The 18,938-nt window shown below is 45.8% G+C and overlaps 3 protein-coding genes across 18 annotated transcripts in view; 1 reads left to right on the forward strand and 2 right to left on the reverse strand.

The window, feature by feature from the left end:
* Positions 1-18,842, forward strand: part of LOC119436607 (nose resistant to fluoxetine protein 6-like) — a 211,581-nt gene extending 192,739 nt beyond the window's left edge. For 9 of the 14 annotated variants that reach the window (XM_049659072.1, XM_049659084.1, XM_049659082.1 and 6 more), the window contains exons 10-14: positions 3,989-4,068; positions 6,770-6,892; positions 8,941-9,275; positions 13,725-13,867; positions 16,065-18,842. In XM_049659072.1, the coding sequence (XP_049515029.1) occupies positions 3,989-4,068; positions 6,770-6,892; positions 8,941-9,275; positions 13,725-13,867; positions 16,065-16,328 (945 nt within the window). In that variant the 3' untranslated portion in view covers positions 16,329-18,842. The remainder of the gene's footprint in view (positions 1-3,988; positions 4,069-6,769; positions 6,893-8,940; positions 9,276-13,724; positions 13,868-16,064) is intronic. The other 5 variants (XM_049659042.1, XM_049659055.1, XM_049659039.1 and 2 more) reach the window with 5 other exon arrangements.
* The window catches only part of LOC125941562 (uncharacterized), a 138,288-nt gene that overhangs the window by 94,605 nt on the left and 24,745 nt on the right, over positions 1-18,938 (reverse strand). The window lies entirely within an intron of this gene.
* The window catches only part of LOC119436609 (helicase SKI2W-like), a 285,769-nt gene that overhangs the window by 76,439 nt on the left and 190,392 nt on the right, over positions 1-18,938 (reverse strand). The window lies entirely within an intron of this gene.

An 18,938-nucleotide genomic window follows, 5' to 3' on the forward strand; every position in this document is an offset into this window, starting at 1 on the left:
TTCGTGCAGCGAGAAGGCAGCAGCGCGGAACACATCCATCGGCGATTTCTGCCAACAACACCCCTCTCTACTCCCCCACCCCTCCTCTTTTTCTTCCCGATGTCATCACGTGTAACCTTACCGTACGGTTGCTGCGTGTCGCGTGTGGGAATGTGTCTTGCTTTTTAACTGCGTGCGTGCTGAAACCTTGCGGTACTCCTGTTTTGCGGTGAGTCGGGACACCAGGAATATACTCGTATAGCGTGGACCTGACCCCGTTCACGCTTCCCGCCCACCATGTACCTATAGCTATTCCTTCTTGCGGTCGCTCTGGCTGATGTGTTTTTAATGAACTTTAAAAACGATATTAGTCGTCATACATGTGACGGCCTGCACCGAGCAATAATGGTTATTACAGGGGGAAAAAACCTAGTCCAGCAGTAAGCGGCAACTAGGAACATTTGAATGTGACGACGACTCAATGGCAATGCTGAATGAATAATAAGAACGACCCCACCATAGAATATGTATACGCTGTAGGTGTTGCGATCGAATCTTAGCACACGTAATTTTCTTGTCAGTATCAGCTAAGGGTAATTCATGAACACCGAACTTGTGCGCATTCTTGCGAAAACGCAAGTTTTAAAGGACAAAGTTGATGCAGTAACACTCATCTACAGAGAGCGGGATCTGTACACCATGTTTGCTAAAGGTGGGGGCTCCAGTCAGTGGAGACTGCTGGATGGAGACAGTCTTCTTTCGAGCACGCTCCGTCGATGAGCAGGCAGTCACTCTTGGCTCATCTCGCAGTGAAGTCTCGCTTATCGACGATTTCACACCCTAATGAGAAGATTCTGAGCAGTCGACACGAACAGGTGCGCAACAATTAATAGTGGGCCTTATCTTCAAGCAACACTTGAAAGTGAACTAAGCTGCGTGATGTATGTTAGTTATGCAGAACGATGCCAACTTGGTAATTGCTTACAAGAAGCACGATGCAATAGCTATTGCACTACCAGGCTCATGTAGTACAGCTGCTCAGCGGCGCTTTTCACCAAAATGCACTTATCTATTGCACTAAAGAGTCTGTTCAAATTTCCCAGCCCTTGATAGGATTCTCCGTGAAGAAGAGGGAACATATAAGAGAAGATAAACAAAAGTTACTATAACATGTCATACTTACTAATTATAGAATATAACGCAATAGCTTCTCGCAAGAATCCCCAGACTTCAGTGTCTCTTCTATTCCCCTCAACCGAATGACTGCGAACAGTAGTGTTGAGCTCACCGAATCCTCGATGTTTACACTCCTACGCGATCGCTGCCTAAAATGTCAATTTATGTGAAGTGTCGTTGTCGTGGCAAAAATAATAATAATAATAATAATAATAATAATAATAATAATAATAATAATAATAATAATAATAATAATAATAATAATAATCCAAACGCTTACTCCAGGATGTATATAAATCACGCCACCTTAGAGAGTTGAACTCTTTAAAATACACAAAACTCGTGCAATCGTTGAGCACTCCGACATGACACCGTGGCTCCCCGAAAAATAAGTATTTAAATAAAATAAAGATTGTGGAGCCATAGCCGAAAGCAGGTTACATACAGCATAAATGTTTCCGCAAAATCGGATGAGCACCTCTGCAGCCGAGAACATACTATGTATATTCACGTAGCTTCTAGGATCGCACTAGTCGGCACATGGTCATAAATGAATGACCATGTGCCGACTAGTGCGACCATGACCATGAACTCTTACACAGGCGTCGAAGAGGTAGGTATGCCCACACCTTGCTACAGTGTATCTGGCTCCGAATTTTGACGCCTCTCTTGTCTGAAATAAATCTGTTCTCTAGTGCATTCACATATAAACAGCGGCCGTGTCTGGAGCTCATCACTTCTTGTGCGATTTGTGCAAAACCAACTCAAAACCAACTCAGCCGCCACCGCTACAAATCGCTTTTTTTTCTCCGATAGCTGCTAAGGGCGTTATGCGAAACGCCGTTGAGAATGGCTCCGTAATCAGTTTGGCCATCTGAAGTTATTTTTAACGTGCATCCAAATCTCGGTGCACGTACGCGCATTTATACATTTTGCCGCACCGTAATGCGTCAGTCGTGACCCGAAATCAAGTCCGCGACAAGCGGGACACCATGGGAAATTAGACATTGCGGCGGGTAAGAGAGGCATAAATAAGATACGAAAAGGGTGAGGTTAACCGGAAGACAAACATTCAGTTTGCTACCCTGCGCAGGGGTAGGGGCAAGTGGAGACAGAAAGATGAAAAGGAAACACACACACACACAGAAAAATGGTTGAATCCTCTTACCGAGGAACTGGTCGTAACACGAAAGTGAAACGTGTATTCTAAGAACCAGTGGTAACCTTGTTGCACATTCATAAAAGGCCATAAAAGTGCAGTCTTTTTTATTAATTACAGTTTCGCTCGAAGGGCGAAGCAATGGCAGCGATAGGAAGCACGCGAGGCCTGTGCTGCTGCGCAGCGTAAACAGCACCCCGGAGGCTACCAGGCGTCATAGGTATATCCGACTCGATGGTGAGTGCGTATGCGGCGAAACTGTCGTTAGAGCTCCGGTGGCATCACGCGCGCGCGCCCATTCACATGTTGAAAGGTGAGCCGTCGCGGCGGCACCGAACGGTGACGGTTGTTGGGGATCACCTCCGAAAAAGCGTAACGAACGCGCCAAAAACGCACTACCATCTTTACTATCATCATAGATGACCAGTCTACCAGGCATTACCAGGCCTTTTCTTTTTTTTTTTTTTTTTTGCTACGCAATTACTCAGTGGTGAAACGAATTATACCTCAATATCCTCATTACAACAAATACACGTCATGAATTGCCAAATTTCTTTAATAAGGTAATAGCTTTATAAACTTGCTATGCCTACTTTCCTAACCATTAGAAAGGCGCAAGACGGCAAGTATCACCATCTCGTGGATTGCGTGACGTACGTAGATGGGACAGACTTTCGGTGGAGCCAAGCGTAAGACACTTTAGTGTTAAAAAGAACACGGGAACATTAGATTCGTTCAGCTAGGTCACTTGAATGAACTTCAGCAATGCCTTCGTCGCCTTCTGGTGGGAAGACCGTACAAGCAGCGGATTATCCGGTTCTTCTAATACTGCTTGACATGGACGGTCGGTTCCCGAAGCAGCTGTCGAAGCAGGTTTCGACGTCAAGATGTGTAAATAACGTCCGCAGTGAGCTAAACATGTTTCATGCTTAAAATTATCTACGGTATTGGAAAGATAGCATGTGTAGAAAATTTTACAAAAATTTTACATTCGATGGCTGTGAAGCGATGGGAGCCCCATGTGTGTTTTGTGTTTTTCTTTTATTGCGAACGAGAGGCTCCTAACCCGCAGGGGCTCCTAACATCAAGCTGACTTTTCTTCTTTATTTTAGTGAGTGCCCGTTTTAATTTTACACTGAAAAGTCACGCAAGCGCTTGCACTGTGGCGCACCACGCAGGTACTGAGCACCGATCTTAGTGGAAGCATAGCTAAAATTTACCAAGGCCGTAGCCGACACGTTTTGCCTTTAGAGAACATGCACACAGGCACCAGGGCGTATCTTCACAGGGCCTCAAATCTGCGTTCTCCGCTCGGCTGCCTAAAGAGTTGTTAGTTTACCGTGTTGGTGCTAGCTGAGACTGTATGCGAGTGCCAGGCGAATGCGACGTTGGGCCAGTTGGTTCATGCATGCTTGAAATATGGATCTGGCGCCGAAAAACTAAGGGAAAGAAGAGACAGAAAGAGCGCCGGTGAGGGCGCTCTAGCTGTCCCTTCTTCTTTCTACTTAGTTTTACCTAAGTACACCTGTGACTTACTTTCTACTTAGTGCCTTAGTACACCTGTGACTTAGGCACGCCTGTGCTTAGGCACGCCTGTCGGCGGCTGGTTCAAGAGGCCCTCCGAGATGAACAGCCCTGACAGATGCGGCATCGGTGGCTTTGTTTAAAACGCAGTGCCTCCCACACTTGTGGTTCTACGCGGCTGACTTGCAACTACTGGTGGGCTTCACTCCAGCGGTCATCCTTCTCGTCAGGTGAGTTCACTTGTGACACGTTCGCCACTCACCGCTAACGCAGAATACGGAGAGTTTAAAACGAAGGTTTAAAAAGTCAGAAACAAATCATGTTCTCAAGCTTCCTCAGATCAATCCTGTTGCAGTTCTTGACTTGTGAGCCGCATGTCTTCATTTACAGAGAAAGAGAGAGGGGGGTGCAGAAATGTTAAAGAGTGTTTTGCTGGCTACCCTACGTTGGGGGAGGAAAGAGCGAATAGAAAGATGAGAGATATATAGACCTCGGAGGAAAAAGGCGGTGACTGCGTGCGCGCGTGCGGAGAGTGCCACGCAGTCAAAGGCGTTCGCACATGTCGGTTGTATTTAAAAGAAAAATTGTCTCCATTGCATTGTGGGCTGACGAGTGGTGAGGTTGTTGTTCAAGTATAGCGTCTGAATGGATAGTAGACGATCGTCCAGTCATCCCAATTCGTTCGAGGGGGACTGTTTTCGTTATAATAAAACCAAGTACAGCGGCAAATTAAGTGGTCTACGCTCTCTACGCTGTCCCAGACATCGTATCAAGCACTATCAGCCATTCCAATGAGTGTTACATATGGATTTGTGAGGGTGACTCCTGCGTCCATCAGCCGACACACAAGAGATGTCTCACGTTGGAGCAGTTCGGATGTACATCTAAGTTGCAGCGATGGGTTCAGTGTGCGCATTCTAGTGCACCCATTTGGTGTATTCCACTCGGCCAATGAAAGTGTGCGCGCCAGAAGACGAAGCTGCCTCGCAGTGTTTGTCTTTGAATAGGGAATTACAACGCAGTGATCTTCTTCGTGCTACCCGCCGTGGTTGCTCAGTGGCTATGGTGTTGGGCTGCTGAGCACGAGGTCGCGGGATCGAATCCCGGCCACGGCGGCCGCATTTCGATGGGGGCGGAATGCGAAAACACCCGTGTACTTAGATTTAGGTGCACGTTAAAGAACCCCAGGTGGTCTAAATTTCCGGAGTCCCCCACTACGGCGTGCCTCATAATCAGATCGTGGTTTTCGCACGTAAAACCCTATTATTTTTTTTCTTCGTGCTATGTTCGAGTATCGTTGTTTGCGCAATCATGCAACTGATGGTGCAATGGCCAGGTGACCGGTTAAAAATAATTTCATGACGTCTTCCTTACACTTAGTGGTTAGGTTGCATGGTTTCCCATGTCAACTGGCCATGAGAACCATGTCTAAATTCTGACTCCGCACATATAGTAAATCCACCTTTGAGTCACAAAAAGCGGGCCATTTTGTATAAGACTATTTATAAGACTACAAGACTATTTTTATAAGAACACATGTGATGGGAATGCCAGGAACTAATACACGATAATGACAGCGAGACCTCCACCGACAGCCTCCGCGCGCGATGGCAGGCCGCGCTGCTAAGCTGGAACCTGGAAGACCAACTCTGGGCAGTCCAGCGGGCCAAGGAAGCCGCCGGGAGACAAGAACTCTTGGCCCTAACCTCGGCGGGTGCTCGAACTCACTCACTCGCCGGATGCGAATTGTTCTGATTCGAAATAAAGTTTTCCTCACTCACTCTATAAGACTTTATGATAGACTGTATTGCACCGCGCAAAGCTGTGACTTGTGCAGCTGCAGACGTCGTAATGTCTGAAGTCTTGATCCGTAGTGTTATTCTTCTTGTATGTGTAACTACGGCCCCGCCAAATCAGGTAGATGTAGTGGAGCCGTGCAGTCAAGATGGGGGTGGAGTCGCTGTATTTCTCATACAAGAGTAGTGAATACTTGCTTAAGTGCAGCCGACTGTGCAGCCGACGGTGTGCATTCTTTTTCTACAAGTCGCAATTGTAAGTTGCAGTTGAATACATTTCAAACACACGCCACGGACGAAACTACGGCCTGGCCGCTGGTGCAAGTCCCAATTTAATGGAAGTACGATGTGCACGGACGCTGCAGTTACGCTGAATTTCGTATGGAGTATTCAGTATATGGAAAAGCTTGCGATACGGTATAGGTGTATCGTACATACCGTATATGTATACCATATAGAATACAGTATGCGGTACGGTGTCTAAGCGGCAATGAAGCCGAGGAAATACATGAATGAATTTTCGAATTGTACTGCCGAAATAATTCACAATGAACGTTAAATTTGCGACGATCCTGCAATGTTTAATAAGAGAAAATGAAAATGAAAGAAAATAAAACTTGCCGTCAATGGGAACCGAGCTCACTATACTTGCGCAGGACGATTACTAAGCTCAACCAAATAAGCTACACCTACGGCTGGTTCTCTGTCCACTTTCTTTGCTATTTAAAGTGTTAGGCTGACGAGAATTTGTTTTCCAATGACATGCGTGTTTGGACACACAAACAGCCCCTGCGTGTGTCCATACGTCTTCCAATCTGACCCTGTTTCTCGCGCTGCTTCACCGTTCCTAATGTGTAACCACTATAGTCCAAGCTTCCATTCTTCTAACGAAGTAAAAGTCCACAAAGCGTGCACAGCGTTGTTACGGAAACGCAGTGCAATAACGACGGTTCCTGCGGCTTCAGTAAAGCCACCTGGCTCCAGTAATAACCTGGTAATCATGGGGGAAAAAATCATAGCGAACAAGTATCAAGATCGCGCAATATTAATATACTAATCTCCACGGAAAGCAATGCTTAAGCATGGCTTCGAATATTTCACTGCGCCTAAAACGCGTACATGTGTGTCCTTGCAGGTGGCCCAAGGCAGGATTGGCACTGACACTGGCCATGGTTCTGGCGTGCACCGTGTACATCGCCCTGCAGACACTATACAGCGACCTCTACCCTGTTGCCATATACTTCGCGGAAGACGTCATGTACGTTTGTGCATTCCAACCCTGCTGAAAAGTATCCGCATGCAGTTCAAGAATTTCATACATTTTCTGTACTATTCTTGCCCAATTGACAAATATTCAGTGTCAATTCTGCACTACATATTGTGCTATATTCCTTTAGGAGTACAAAAAAAATAGTACAAAAAGTATATGCATATATACGGAGTCATTGTACTGCATACGAGGCATTTTGATAAGGAATACTCGGTTCGGGAGATTATTTCAGGTACCGCCGTCGCAGCCTGTCACTGGCTGCGTACACGTTTGGCCCTGTGTATCCCACTGCTAGTTTAACTCTGCTATACGTCCTCAGATAGCTGTATCACACCTGTCAACCTGCGAACCTCAATATTCATAACAATCCTTCGTGCACAAAACCGGGGAGGGGGGTAGCACGTATTGCTGTAGTGCTTTCCTTGAGCACACGCCTTTTGTGGGATACGTAGGCACTTTATTAACGATGGTTTAGCTTTAGATTCAGCACACAAGTAGCAGCAGCGGCAAAGTTGGAACAGCTGAGACTGACAAGAAACGCGTTGTTTTTGAAATCACAGCAAGACTTTCAGCGACTTTGCTATTGCAGATTTCGCCTTCTTCAAAAACTTGTCTGAATAAAAAACAATGCAGATTATTCAATTTGAATAAAAGAACGGATGCTCGCATTAGTAAAAAAATCATGTGACCTTTTTAACGTTTGATCTGTGCAGCCGTGCGTACATGCATGTACACACGCACTCACACATCAGCGCGCGCGCGCGCATGCTATATGCCGTGACGACGATGGCAACCTCTGACATCACTGACACTAATTCTGGCCAAGCAGTTGCTTTTACGAGCTGCAAAAGCACCGGTAAATCACCCGGTACAAGCCAAAAAAGAAGTAGCTTTCGTAAATTGCGCGGACTAAACCGATCACCTGTGGCAAGCGATGGGCAGCACAAACAGAACAAAAAGTCATGCACACGCTGCTGCACACACTCCGTCGTGCACATGCACTGATGTCGAAGCATTGTGTGCACGACGAGAGAGGAGGACCGGGCAACTTATAGCAGCAAACAGAGCAGATCGCACTGCACAAGTTCAACAAACAAATAACTGATGACGACCTCTGAGCCGACTACAAGTAGCAGGAAAATCGTCAGTGGCGGAGGAAGCGCTGGAGCTAGACTCCATATATTAACAGAAGACAGACACATACTTCATACAGTACAAGCTAGTTTCAGTATACATTGATTTTAATGAGATTTAAAGTCCAAAAGCAACACAAGATTTATTAGGGGCGCCATTGTGGATGGAGGGCTTCGTATTAATTCTGATCACCTCGGGATCTTATTGTGCAACCAAAGATCGGTACTGTAGCGTTTTTACATTCCGCCTCCATTGTAATGCTACTGATGCAGCTGGGAATCGAATCCTCGTCTTGGTGCTCAACAGCATAACGCCATAGCCGCGGCAGCGGGCGAGTTTCAAGAAAGAAAGCGTCAAAATTACTTCGGGCACGCATTTTTATCAATGAAATGCATCGCGGTATAGCGTGATTTATTAAAATGGAAATAGGCACTAGTACTAGATCAAATATATTAGCTGCATATTCCATTAGGCTCTTACACTATGCTTCGTATACCTCTTCTTCGCCTGATCTGTTGCACTCCTCTTGATGTGGCTAATATTCCTTGTTAGCGTACTAAACATACTCATGCCTGATTTAACGCAGTGGCATGTTCAGCCCTACGCACACATTAAAAGAAGACACTCGGCCGTAGGAACAGCCGGAATGCCTTTGCGAGGCTATATATCCGCCTGTGGCAAGCAATTTCCACCTCCTCTGGGTAGAAAGTCCATCACTAAATTTCCTTTCCAGTCGGGTGCTAAGGAGCAGGCAATTTATTAATCTTAACTGCGTGATACCGGTATGTTATACGCCGTTTCTGCTCAACCCGGTGCGCATACCTTGAGGCTGCAGCGGAATAAAACGCGCCACGGAGCGCTGTGCGGGCACAATGTCGGAACCAGCTTTCTCTGTCATGCAGGAAGTCTCGTCGCACGCACACGGAAGTGTTCAAGAGGCCCTTCTCGCACGCGGGCGCCTTCTCGCTGGGCCTGCTGCTGGCCTACCTGCTGCGCTCCTCCGGGCGGCTCGGCCAGGACGCCAAGAAGTCCCCGCGGTGGGCCGGTGGGGCGTGGCGCGCCGCCGGCTGGGCAGCGGCCTCAGGATGCGGCTTCGCCGTTCTCCTGGGGGTCGAACAGTGGCACAAGGGCCTGCTGCCCGGACCAGCGGTTGCGGCCCTCTACGCGTCTCTGCACAAGACGGCGTGGGGACTGCTCGTCGCTTGGGTCGCCTACGTCGTCTGCACCGACCGAAGAGGTACGCCGCGACATCACATATACGATTCCAATGGCAGCTTTCCACTGCCCATCTTGGGTTTATTAGCACGAAAGCTTTACATTGCCCAATGCACAGATCTATCTATCTATCTATCTATCTATCTATCTATCTATCTATCTATCTATATATATATATATATATATATATATATATATATATATATATATATCTGTCTATCTATCTATCTATCTATCTTTTAACACGAGTGGTTACACATCATATCATAATGGTTAATGGAAGGTGCGCAGGCCTGCACAGAAACTGCAAATATATCTGGTGGAACTGGTTGCTCATGACAAGACTCATCTAGTTTACTTTCTCTCTCGTATTATTTGTCCCTACGCAGCTACATAAGATAATGGGCATACGTTGCATGCGCGAGGGCAGAGCCCTCTCGACAATTCACGCAGCGTCATACTCTGCAGATAAGTAGAAACCGTTGCATATTGGTTATAGTTTAGCACCTAGCAACATAAAATAAAATGATGTACGCGCAAAGTCGAGTCACCAATAACACTGTGGCATTTCTGGTGGGAGAAGACAAATATACAATAAAATATCCACGAAACCAGCGAGTGCTGCTCCAGAAGTTCGACGACAAGATGCGCCAAACGCTTCACGTTGACATTAGCCATGATGCGTCGAACTGTGTCGAAAATAGACGCGCCCGCTCAGTCTCACGTGCACTCGGTGTGAAGAGCGAGCGAAAGAGGGAAATAAAGCTGACACGACGGTCAGCAGGCGCATCATAAAGCTATAAAAAATGAAAAAAGGCAAATCTTGCAGCTCAGATAAAGGCACAAAGTCAACAGAGTACACAAAAATAAAGTCTCGCACGAAGCCGCGAATTAGTCGTGAGCCTTTCTTCCGTGACTTTTCTGACCCTCATAACTCGGGTTTGCCTGTAACGAGGCACACATGCGATGACTACTGTCCGTCCTCTATTATCGGAGTTCTCGTTGAGATGACACAGCGAGGGATGCATTGTAGTGTGCATACTACATACATACATACATACATACATACATACATACATACATACATACATACATACTACATACATACATACATACATACATACATACATACATACCTACATACATACATACATACATACATACATACATACATACATACATACATACATACATACATACATACATACATACATACATACATACATACACATACATACATACATACATACATACATACATACATACATACATACATACATACATACATACATACATACATACATACATACATACATACATACATACATACATACATACATACATACATACATACATACATACATACATACTACATACATACATACATACATACATACATACATACATACATACATACATACATACATACATACATACATACATAATACATACATACATACATACATACATACATACATACATACATACATACATACATACATACATACATACATACATACATACATACATACATACATACATACATACATACATACATACATACATACATACATACATACATACATACATACATACATACATACATACATACATACATACATACATACATACATACATACAAAGATATTGACACCCCCTGTGTCGCTTGCCCAAGGATTTCTTTTTCTTTTTTTTCTTCTTTGCTACCTAATGCAGATGGAAATTACCCTCGGAAAAGGACAGAGTACTGAAAAGGGGGGGGGGGGGGGAGGACAATTTAAAAACTGCATATCGTGGCTCTGTCGGTATATAGCGTGTCCGAGTAGTTGAGATATCCCGTTCGAGACATATAGGATCGGCTTTTATCTCACCGTGGCACCACCACCAGCAGGCAACGAAAGAACCTTTCCATGCGAGCAACGTACTGCACTGAGTACCCAGAGGCTGCGGGCTCGAGACAGATTTGATTCAGGTTTCATTTGCATTCATTCTAGCCACTTTTCACATAGCCGAAATAAACGCGCTTAACTTTGGGGTATATACACTCTAAATTACAGCGTTTATGGTTTAGCTTGCGCTACAGGAGTAATCGCCATCAATATTTTGGTTATTTCTTTTATTAAACGCATTGCGTACGCTGCTTCCCAATCGGGAACGCTATGACACGCTGAAACGCACACGGCGTACATGGCAAAAAATGCCGGAATCGCAGCGCAGAAATGAAATGCATGCAAGATTGATGACTTTAGAGGGTATGTTACGCTGAAATTTCTGCACCCTAAAGCATTAAAGTGGGCACAACAAAGCGCCCATTTCACCTAACACAAAATACGACTAAACGTAAATTTATTTGAATATATCGATCAAATTTCTCAAGGGACCACTTGATTTACAACACTGAACATCCGGGAAGAGACATCGTCAAATATGGCACCATATTCTCCGTAGGCGCCTGTTGACAACTCAAGGCGTGTTACGTGGTCATTTTAAGATTAAGGAATGCTGATCTTCACTTTTTTTCATTTATCATTTACTTTAACAAGTTGCCCGGGTTGTCTGTCTTCTCTGCAATCTTCAATTTCTCATCCATCCCCCTATATCCTCTGTGCACACATGAGTCACAACACTCCAACGCTGTCCTTGCCATCCTTGCCGATGGTCAAGAAAATTATTTACAGTTTTTTTCACGTATGCGCCGTGCTTGAAGTCAAGCGATCTGTCGGCCGTGGCAATGAGCAGCCTCGCAGAAAGGTATGCCACTCGCAGATGGCAATAATGAGCTAGCACCACAAATTGAATCACGGCAAGCTGCGTTCACATTTCGCTTACGAGTAATGCAGTGAAACAAGACAAATACTTCAAAGGAGGAAGTGCAGTACTGCTTGAAGCGGGTAACATCTCCTCTCATGTGGAGCCGTCCTTCCATGGTGCTGGACACTCTACAGTTAGAACTAACAATAGGATTTGCATGCGCAATTTGCGCCTGGTGGAACATCGAGCTATTCACTCAAAGTGCGCACAATGTCGTCTAGCTTCACCATTCATGCAGCTCAGCATTGCACAGGTAAAACGAGCTCTCAAAGAAACAAAAGAAAGAAATGTTACCAAACAGGCACTTGCACCCACACCAACATAAGCACCCTTATCTATCACTATCGAAAAGCTCCTCATAAAGTGAAAAATTAACGCCTGGTGACCAAACCACTGTCGAGGTTTCCGTTGTTTTGAACGCTGGACATTCCAAACAAATTGGATAGTTCACCTCCCTGCATGTGTATCTGATCGCGACTGGGTAGAGTTGTTGTTTCACACATCGCAGACGTATAATGTCGTCGCTCTAAAGGAGTCAAATGTACCCGTACTTTGATCCATGCATACACGATGCGGAAAGCTCTGTCCCATCCTGTATGCCGTGGTACAAGTGCAAACTTTTTCTATATACCAAAAAAAAAAAAAAACTACCATCGTAGAGTGGAAGACCTTTCGCAATACAAAGTGATTTCTTCGTCTGTGTGAATCGGGACATGTAATCGACGTACACAGTCATCAGGAATTGAGAACAGGAGAAATTAGTGAGAACAGCCATATCGGCTGGCTACGATAAATTTCAGTTGCGACGTGAGGTGGCATCATGTGAAAATGATAGAGTACCACCTGTTAAAGGCCCCAGGAGTTCAAAGCGCTGATGCTCACGATATCCTCCAAGTGAATAAGCTGACCCTCCGTAGATGAAAAGTGGTCGTGGTCTCAGGGTGTGCGCCTTATCCTGACACGGCGTAGTTCCTTCAGCTTTATAGGACGAATATAAACAGGGCTTTTGAGGCGACTGTACGCGGAAAAAATAAACGGTAGGCCTAATAATTTATCGCTATCCTCTCTTTCTCTCTATTCGTGCGTGCGTGCGTGCGCGTGCGCGTGCGTACCGCGCGCGCGCGCGTGTGTGTGTGTGTGTGGGGGGGGGGGGGGGGGTAGAAGAAAGGGAACCGAGGGGCCTGAGCTGCCAAGATACGTTGTCCCTGAGTATAGAGCCGCCTTAGGGGCTCTATAGGGTGGCGGTAGAAGAAGGCTGTCCTCGCTCCACCACAGCATGTAAACCTTCAGACGCCCCAAAGCTACCGCGTGAGAGCACGTGCGTCTCAAAGAGCTGTATTAGTTGGCGTTCGGCGACGAACGCGCCCCGCAACTTGGTGGCACGAGAGCACCGTGTCCTTTGCACGGGCGCCTTTGAATCCGCGCTGAAATCCACCACGACAACAGGCGAAAGAACCAAAGAAGCTATTCGCAATAACTGGAACGTGACAGCTACCGTAGCCGGGAGCTTCTCGTCCTTCGCCCGTCGACGGCGGTGCCGCACGGAACTAACACCCGGCAAATGAATGTCCGTCAGTGGGCCCGCAGGGTATCGCAACTGCACTCCGCACGAAAGCGGCCGCAGCGCTGCAACCATCATGAGCCTCATCGCTGCGCGCAGGCATTCCCGCCCGGTTCCTGTCGTGGGGTCCGTTCGTGGCGCTGAGCCGGCTGTCGTTCAGCGCCTATCTGCTGCACATCCTGGTGCTGTTCGTGCGCTTCGGAAGCATCCGGGAGCGCCTCTACAGCAGCCACTTCATACAGGTCAGTATTGGAGAGCATAGCGCTGCTTCTTGTGGCCACTTGCGCTTCCAACAGCTGTGTCCCGCCGGCTGATTATGACGTGCACTGTGTACTGCCTGACCTGTGTCGGCCATTCATCTAGCACGCTCCAGCTGAGCTTGTCGAGCCACCCGCAGTTGCGCGGATTATTATTATTATTATTATTATTATTATTATTATATTATTATTATTATTATTATTATTATTATTATTATTATTGTTGTTGTTGTTGTTGTTGTTGTTGTTGTTGTTGTTGTTGTTGTTGTTGTTGTTGTTGTTGTTGTTGTTGTTGTTGTTGTTGTTGTTGTTGTCCTCGTCGTTGTTGTTGTCCTCGTCGTTGTTGTTGTTGTTTAACAATAGTAGTAGTAGTTTAAATGGTCGGACATCAGAGCTGTATCCTGTGTCATTGTTTCTAACACTACTAAAAAAACATTTTCACCGACTGTATGCTTTCTGGAAGTACTGCTAGTGATAGCGACATGCCAAAACAAATCATTTCGACTGCGGTGAATTTAAACTGCCCGTTATCAACGCTAGAGGTACCATTGTTGTGGAACTGACCAGTCGTATATCAGCCTATGAAGATAGAAACTGTCAACTGGGGATAGTCAATATATGGTAAAACAACTCTTGAAGCAATGCGGCAGCGCTTTATCGCCTATTTTCGTGTCTTGTGAAGTACAATAATTTAGAAGGTTAAACCGCCTGCTAAGAACAAAATGAAGATGAAAGTCTCGGTCATTAGAAAACGTGTTTACAACTACCGAGAAGCGGTAGCAATATTGTTTCTCCAATGGTAACCCTCGCGGACAACTTTCTGTGGGAATGAAGGGAAAACTACGGAGAGAAAGTGCCCACAAGTATAAGTGCGCTCCTAAAAAGAAGTCCCGCATTTTTATTTCCATTAGTTTATAGGCTACAGAAGATAAAATATAAACCTCTTATTTAAAACAGCAAGACAAAATACTCTACTCAATGCTAAATTTTTATCCGCAGTGGTAGCTTAGTGGCAATGCGTTGCGCTGCTGATCTCGAGGTCACGGTTTCGATCCCAGCCGTGGCGGCCGCATTTCGACGGCGGCGAAATTTAGGTGCACGTTTAAGAACCCCAGGCGGTCAAATAAATAAAGGCGTTCATCATAATCAAATCGTGGTCTTGGCACGTAAAACCCTCGAATTTAATTTTCAGTGCTTGATTTGACTTATTTTTCTGCTTTCCTCTTCAGCGTTTGGGCGAATTCGAAACCGTCACACGTGGGAGATGCGCTGATTCATTGTCTCTTCCAAAAAACTGAAAACGCTGTCAAACTCTGTCGGACTACTTAGCGTAGTAACGCGTGAATAGAAGTTCCGCGTTCCGCCCTTGTAGCTTTCCCATCATTGCCACATAAAGTTGTCCGCAAACATAGCTGCCCCTTGCGCTATGCTTATTTATTTGCTCTACATTTGCGACGTTATTTCTTCTACGAATGTTACAGCAGCGGCAAGCTTATCATACTGCTGTTGTTTGTTACCTCTGTTCAAGCAGCTGGCTCGGTTATTTCAGTTATGTTTTCAACGACAAACACGATATGTATAGCTGCGACCATTCTAGTGTGATAAATAGTATACAGTTCTAATATGAAACAACTTTGAATTTCAGTGCACTTTCATGCACTGTATATGCAATATTTGGCAAATGATCTGTGCAAGTGACCGTAGGAGGTCGCGGATTAATGCCTCAAAAGGTTTGATTTTTCGCTATACGTTGATTGCTACATTGCCGAACGAGTGCGTTAGACTGATAAAGGAAGAACTCCATAGATGGAGACGCACGTTTCATCAGGTTACTCTATTCATGCCTCTTCATATGCATGCGCTTTAAATTGGCTCATCCAAACACGTGTTCGTTTGGGATGGTTGGTACATCTTGTCAAACAGCAGAAAAGGATTTTGAACAACGCAACACTGGACGAAGAAACGCAGCGTTCTGTCCTGTGCCTCTTTTCTTCCTCCTGCGTTGAGCTGTTCAAACGTCTGATGTTTGATAGTGCATTTAAGTTCGAACACTGTGCACCAGTGTTCACTTTGCAGTAAATGTCGAAAGGTTACGCATGAACCGTTTTACGTTCACGCACTAGTCAAATAACGGCAATAACGAAGCAACTCATTTGACTGTCATAATGTTCTCACCCCGCAGATGTGCGAGTTCATCGTAGTGACGGTGCTGTCGTACAGCGGCGCCTACGTGTTCCACCTGCTCTTTGAGGCGCCCACCACGCAGTTCCTCACCATGGCGACATCAGCAGTTGCAGGAAAACTGCTGCTGGCTGAAGATCCACCGGCTCAGCGACACATCACCGGCAACCAAATTGCCCACATTGGGTTCACCGAGAAGCCGCCCAAGGAGTCCAACGGAGCTGAAGGGCTACACGGCCAAGGGCCGAAGTCCACCCACCTTTAGACCTTCTCTTCACATATGTATAATGCCGAGTGTTCGCTCCATGCGCGGGTCTGACAGCATCCGTTCGGCCAGATTCTTCCATCTCCGCCGCGGTAGCTCTTCGGCTATAAGGCGTTCCGCAGCCGAACACAAGGGCGCGGGATGGCTTCTCGGCCGTGGCGACCACACTCCGACGGGAGCGGGATGTAAAGTCGAGCACGTAATGACACTTCGCTGCGCGTTTCGAAGAACCGCAGATGGCCAAAATCAATCCGAAATCTCTCGCTACGGCGTCTCTCACAGCAGCGGTGAATATATATATAGCTTTCAGAATATAACCACCACTCAAGCATGACAGGGGGACTACACGCAGCGCAATTGACTCTGCAATTTTGAGCGGGCGCTCCATAGACGCCGAACACCGATTGGCAGGTCCTGTGTCAACTGGTTGGTAGAGAACCCTAAGTCAACTATAATCAACTGTTCGCGGAATGTGACGAACATTTAAGGATACGTTAGTCACCGGCTAGCGCCAGCAGTTTCCGCCGTATGTTGCGTATTAATTACGGCGCTCTTGAACGCGACAGTGATCAAATATTTTAAAACCTCGAACCACGGAATCTACGCGACGACTCGCGTTTTGCCAGACAAACTGTTTGCGCTGTCTTGTCCGCCCTGAAGCATAACAAAGGCGATTTCAGTTACCTCATATTTAGGGCTGTTTATATTAGTAAAGTCTGTTCTTCAATATCGTTATAGCGAGAGAAAAAAATAAAGACCCTCCGCTAGCCTAATTCCACAACCAAATCAGCGAGCGCTAAGCTCAAGATGCTCCCCCCCCCCTTTTTTTTTTTTTTTCTTGCTTTCGTAATTTTTTTTTCTTTTTTTTTTTTTGTGCTGTGGAGCTCAATGTCTCACTTTAAGAGCTTATTCTCCAATTGTCGCCCGCGAAAAAAAAAAAAAGAGCTCCCTGTGCGAGCACCATTTCAATTTGACGGTTGCCGTGAAAGCATGGTGCCAAAAAAATAAGCAACACAAAAAGAAGCCACTCAAAAAGAAAAAAAAAAGTTCTTAAAATATAACTACAAAACCTTTCCTAGCTAAGTATAAACATTGGGTCTTCGTATTCATCCTGCATGGGTCATATTCACAAAACGCTCTCACGCTAGATGTGTTCGTAAGAGCAAATACCAGCCAATACGAATGCTGCACACCTTATTAGTGAAGGTGGCTGGCCACTGGCGAAGCACTTCCAAACTAAAAGCTTTGTGAATTCGGTCCCCTGTTCAGTGAGCGTAAGTCATTTTTCATTTGTCCTTACGCCGTCTAAAAACTGCAAAAAAAAATAATTTGTTACATCGTTTTCTTCACCAGCAAGTTTTTCCTTCCATCATCAAATCATAACTGTGCTCACGCAGCGAAATACAAAAGCAGAAAAAAAAAAGTGGCGCCGAACATCTTGGCAAACGGTTATCAAAACGAGTATGTCACCCTCCCCTTCCCTATGGACAACAAATAATTTTCGCCCGGGTGTAATTACTCAGTGAAGCGCACATGGAGGCGCAATTGTTGCTTCCAGTACACGTCACAGTGCGACAACGCGTGACGCTCGACGTAGGCTGGACGTGCTACTTCGTGAGCTGTCGCAGAGTGGCGCCATGTGGGCAGAGTGGCGTCATTCCGCGTCAGTGTGCGTCGCACGGCCGCAGGCGGTCGTACACAAGCGGTCGTAGGGATTCCTCCGGGGCCACTGTTACCTCGAAGATCCCGTGAATCTTGGTTAACTTCTTCTCACTTCATAGCTTCTATTGATTTTTTTTTTCAGCATTGCGTGAGCCGCATTTAATATGCGGCGCCACGATCGTGCGGTAAGTGTGAGATCGACGGTGGCATTTGACTTCGACGGAACAACGCCACACTTGAAGATGAAAACAACAATAAGACGAATAAGCTGTTCAGAAGTCGAAATACTTGTTAAACGGCTTAACGACGCGTGTATACTCGAATAATCTTTTATGCAAATTTACCGCGCGGCGCCTCCGATTATTGGCGCACTTGGTCTACGTTATCGACAGTGTGCCGGACATGTGCAGCGCTACAGCACAACGAAAGCTTCAAAATGTTCCGTACTTGCATTGAGTATATTTAAATGCTCGTTCAGTTTCGGCGTCAACTACATTAATCATCGCATGTTTGTGCCTTCTTAGAATTCGAAGTATTGTGCATGTACCGGGCTGACTTAAGGTCCTGCATTATCGGACAGAACGTCAACGCCAATTTTGTATCCAGTGTCTAGACGAATTAAAATTAAACGAAAAGTACGGCGTTCAAGCCACCTTATCCATATAGCTATTTGGAACAGTTGGCAATTCATGTACATAGTTCGAATAACCAGTGCGTGAATGGGTGTACGTGTTTCCATTTTCCACTCGTCTCAACGAGTCATTTCTTTTCGCCTGACATGCTGATGTTACATCATATTTCACTAGTCACATGATGTACTTTTTGTTTTTAGCAATAAACATTGTTCCATGCTTTCTGATTAAACGCTTCGCTGATCAATGTTTTTGCGGGACTACAGGTAGTTTACGACACACTCGGACCACGCGATTCACGGTACTGAAAGGCAGA

Source organism: Dermacentor silvarum, chromosome 1 (genome assembly GCF_013339745.2).
Source record: "Dermacentor silvarum isolate Dsil-2018 chromosome 1, BIME_Dsil_1.4, whole genome shotgun sequence".
In the NCBI taxonomy this organism is placed as follows: Eukaryota; Metazoa; Arthropoda; class Arachnida; order Ixodida; family Ixodidae; genus Dermacentor; species Dermacentor silvarum.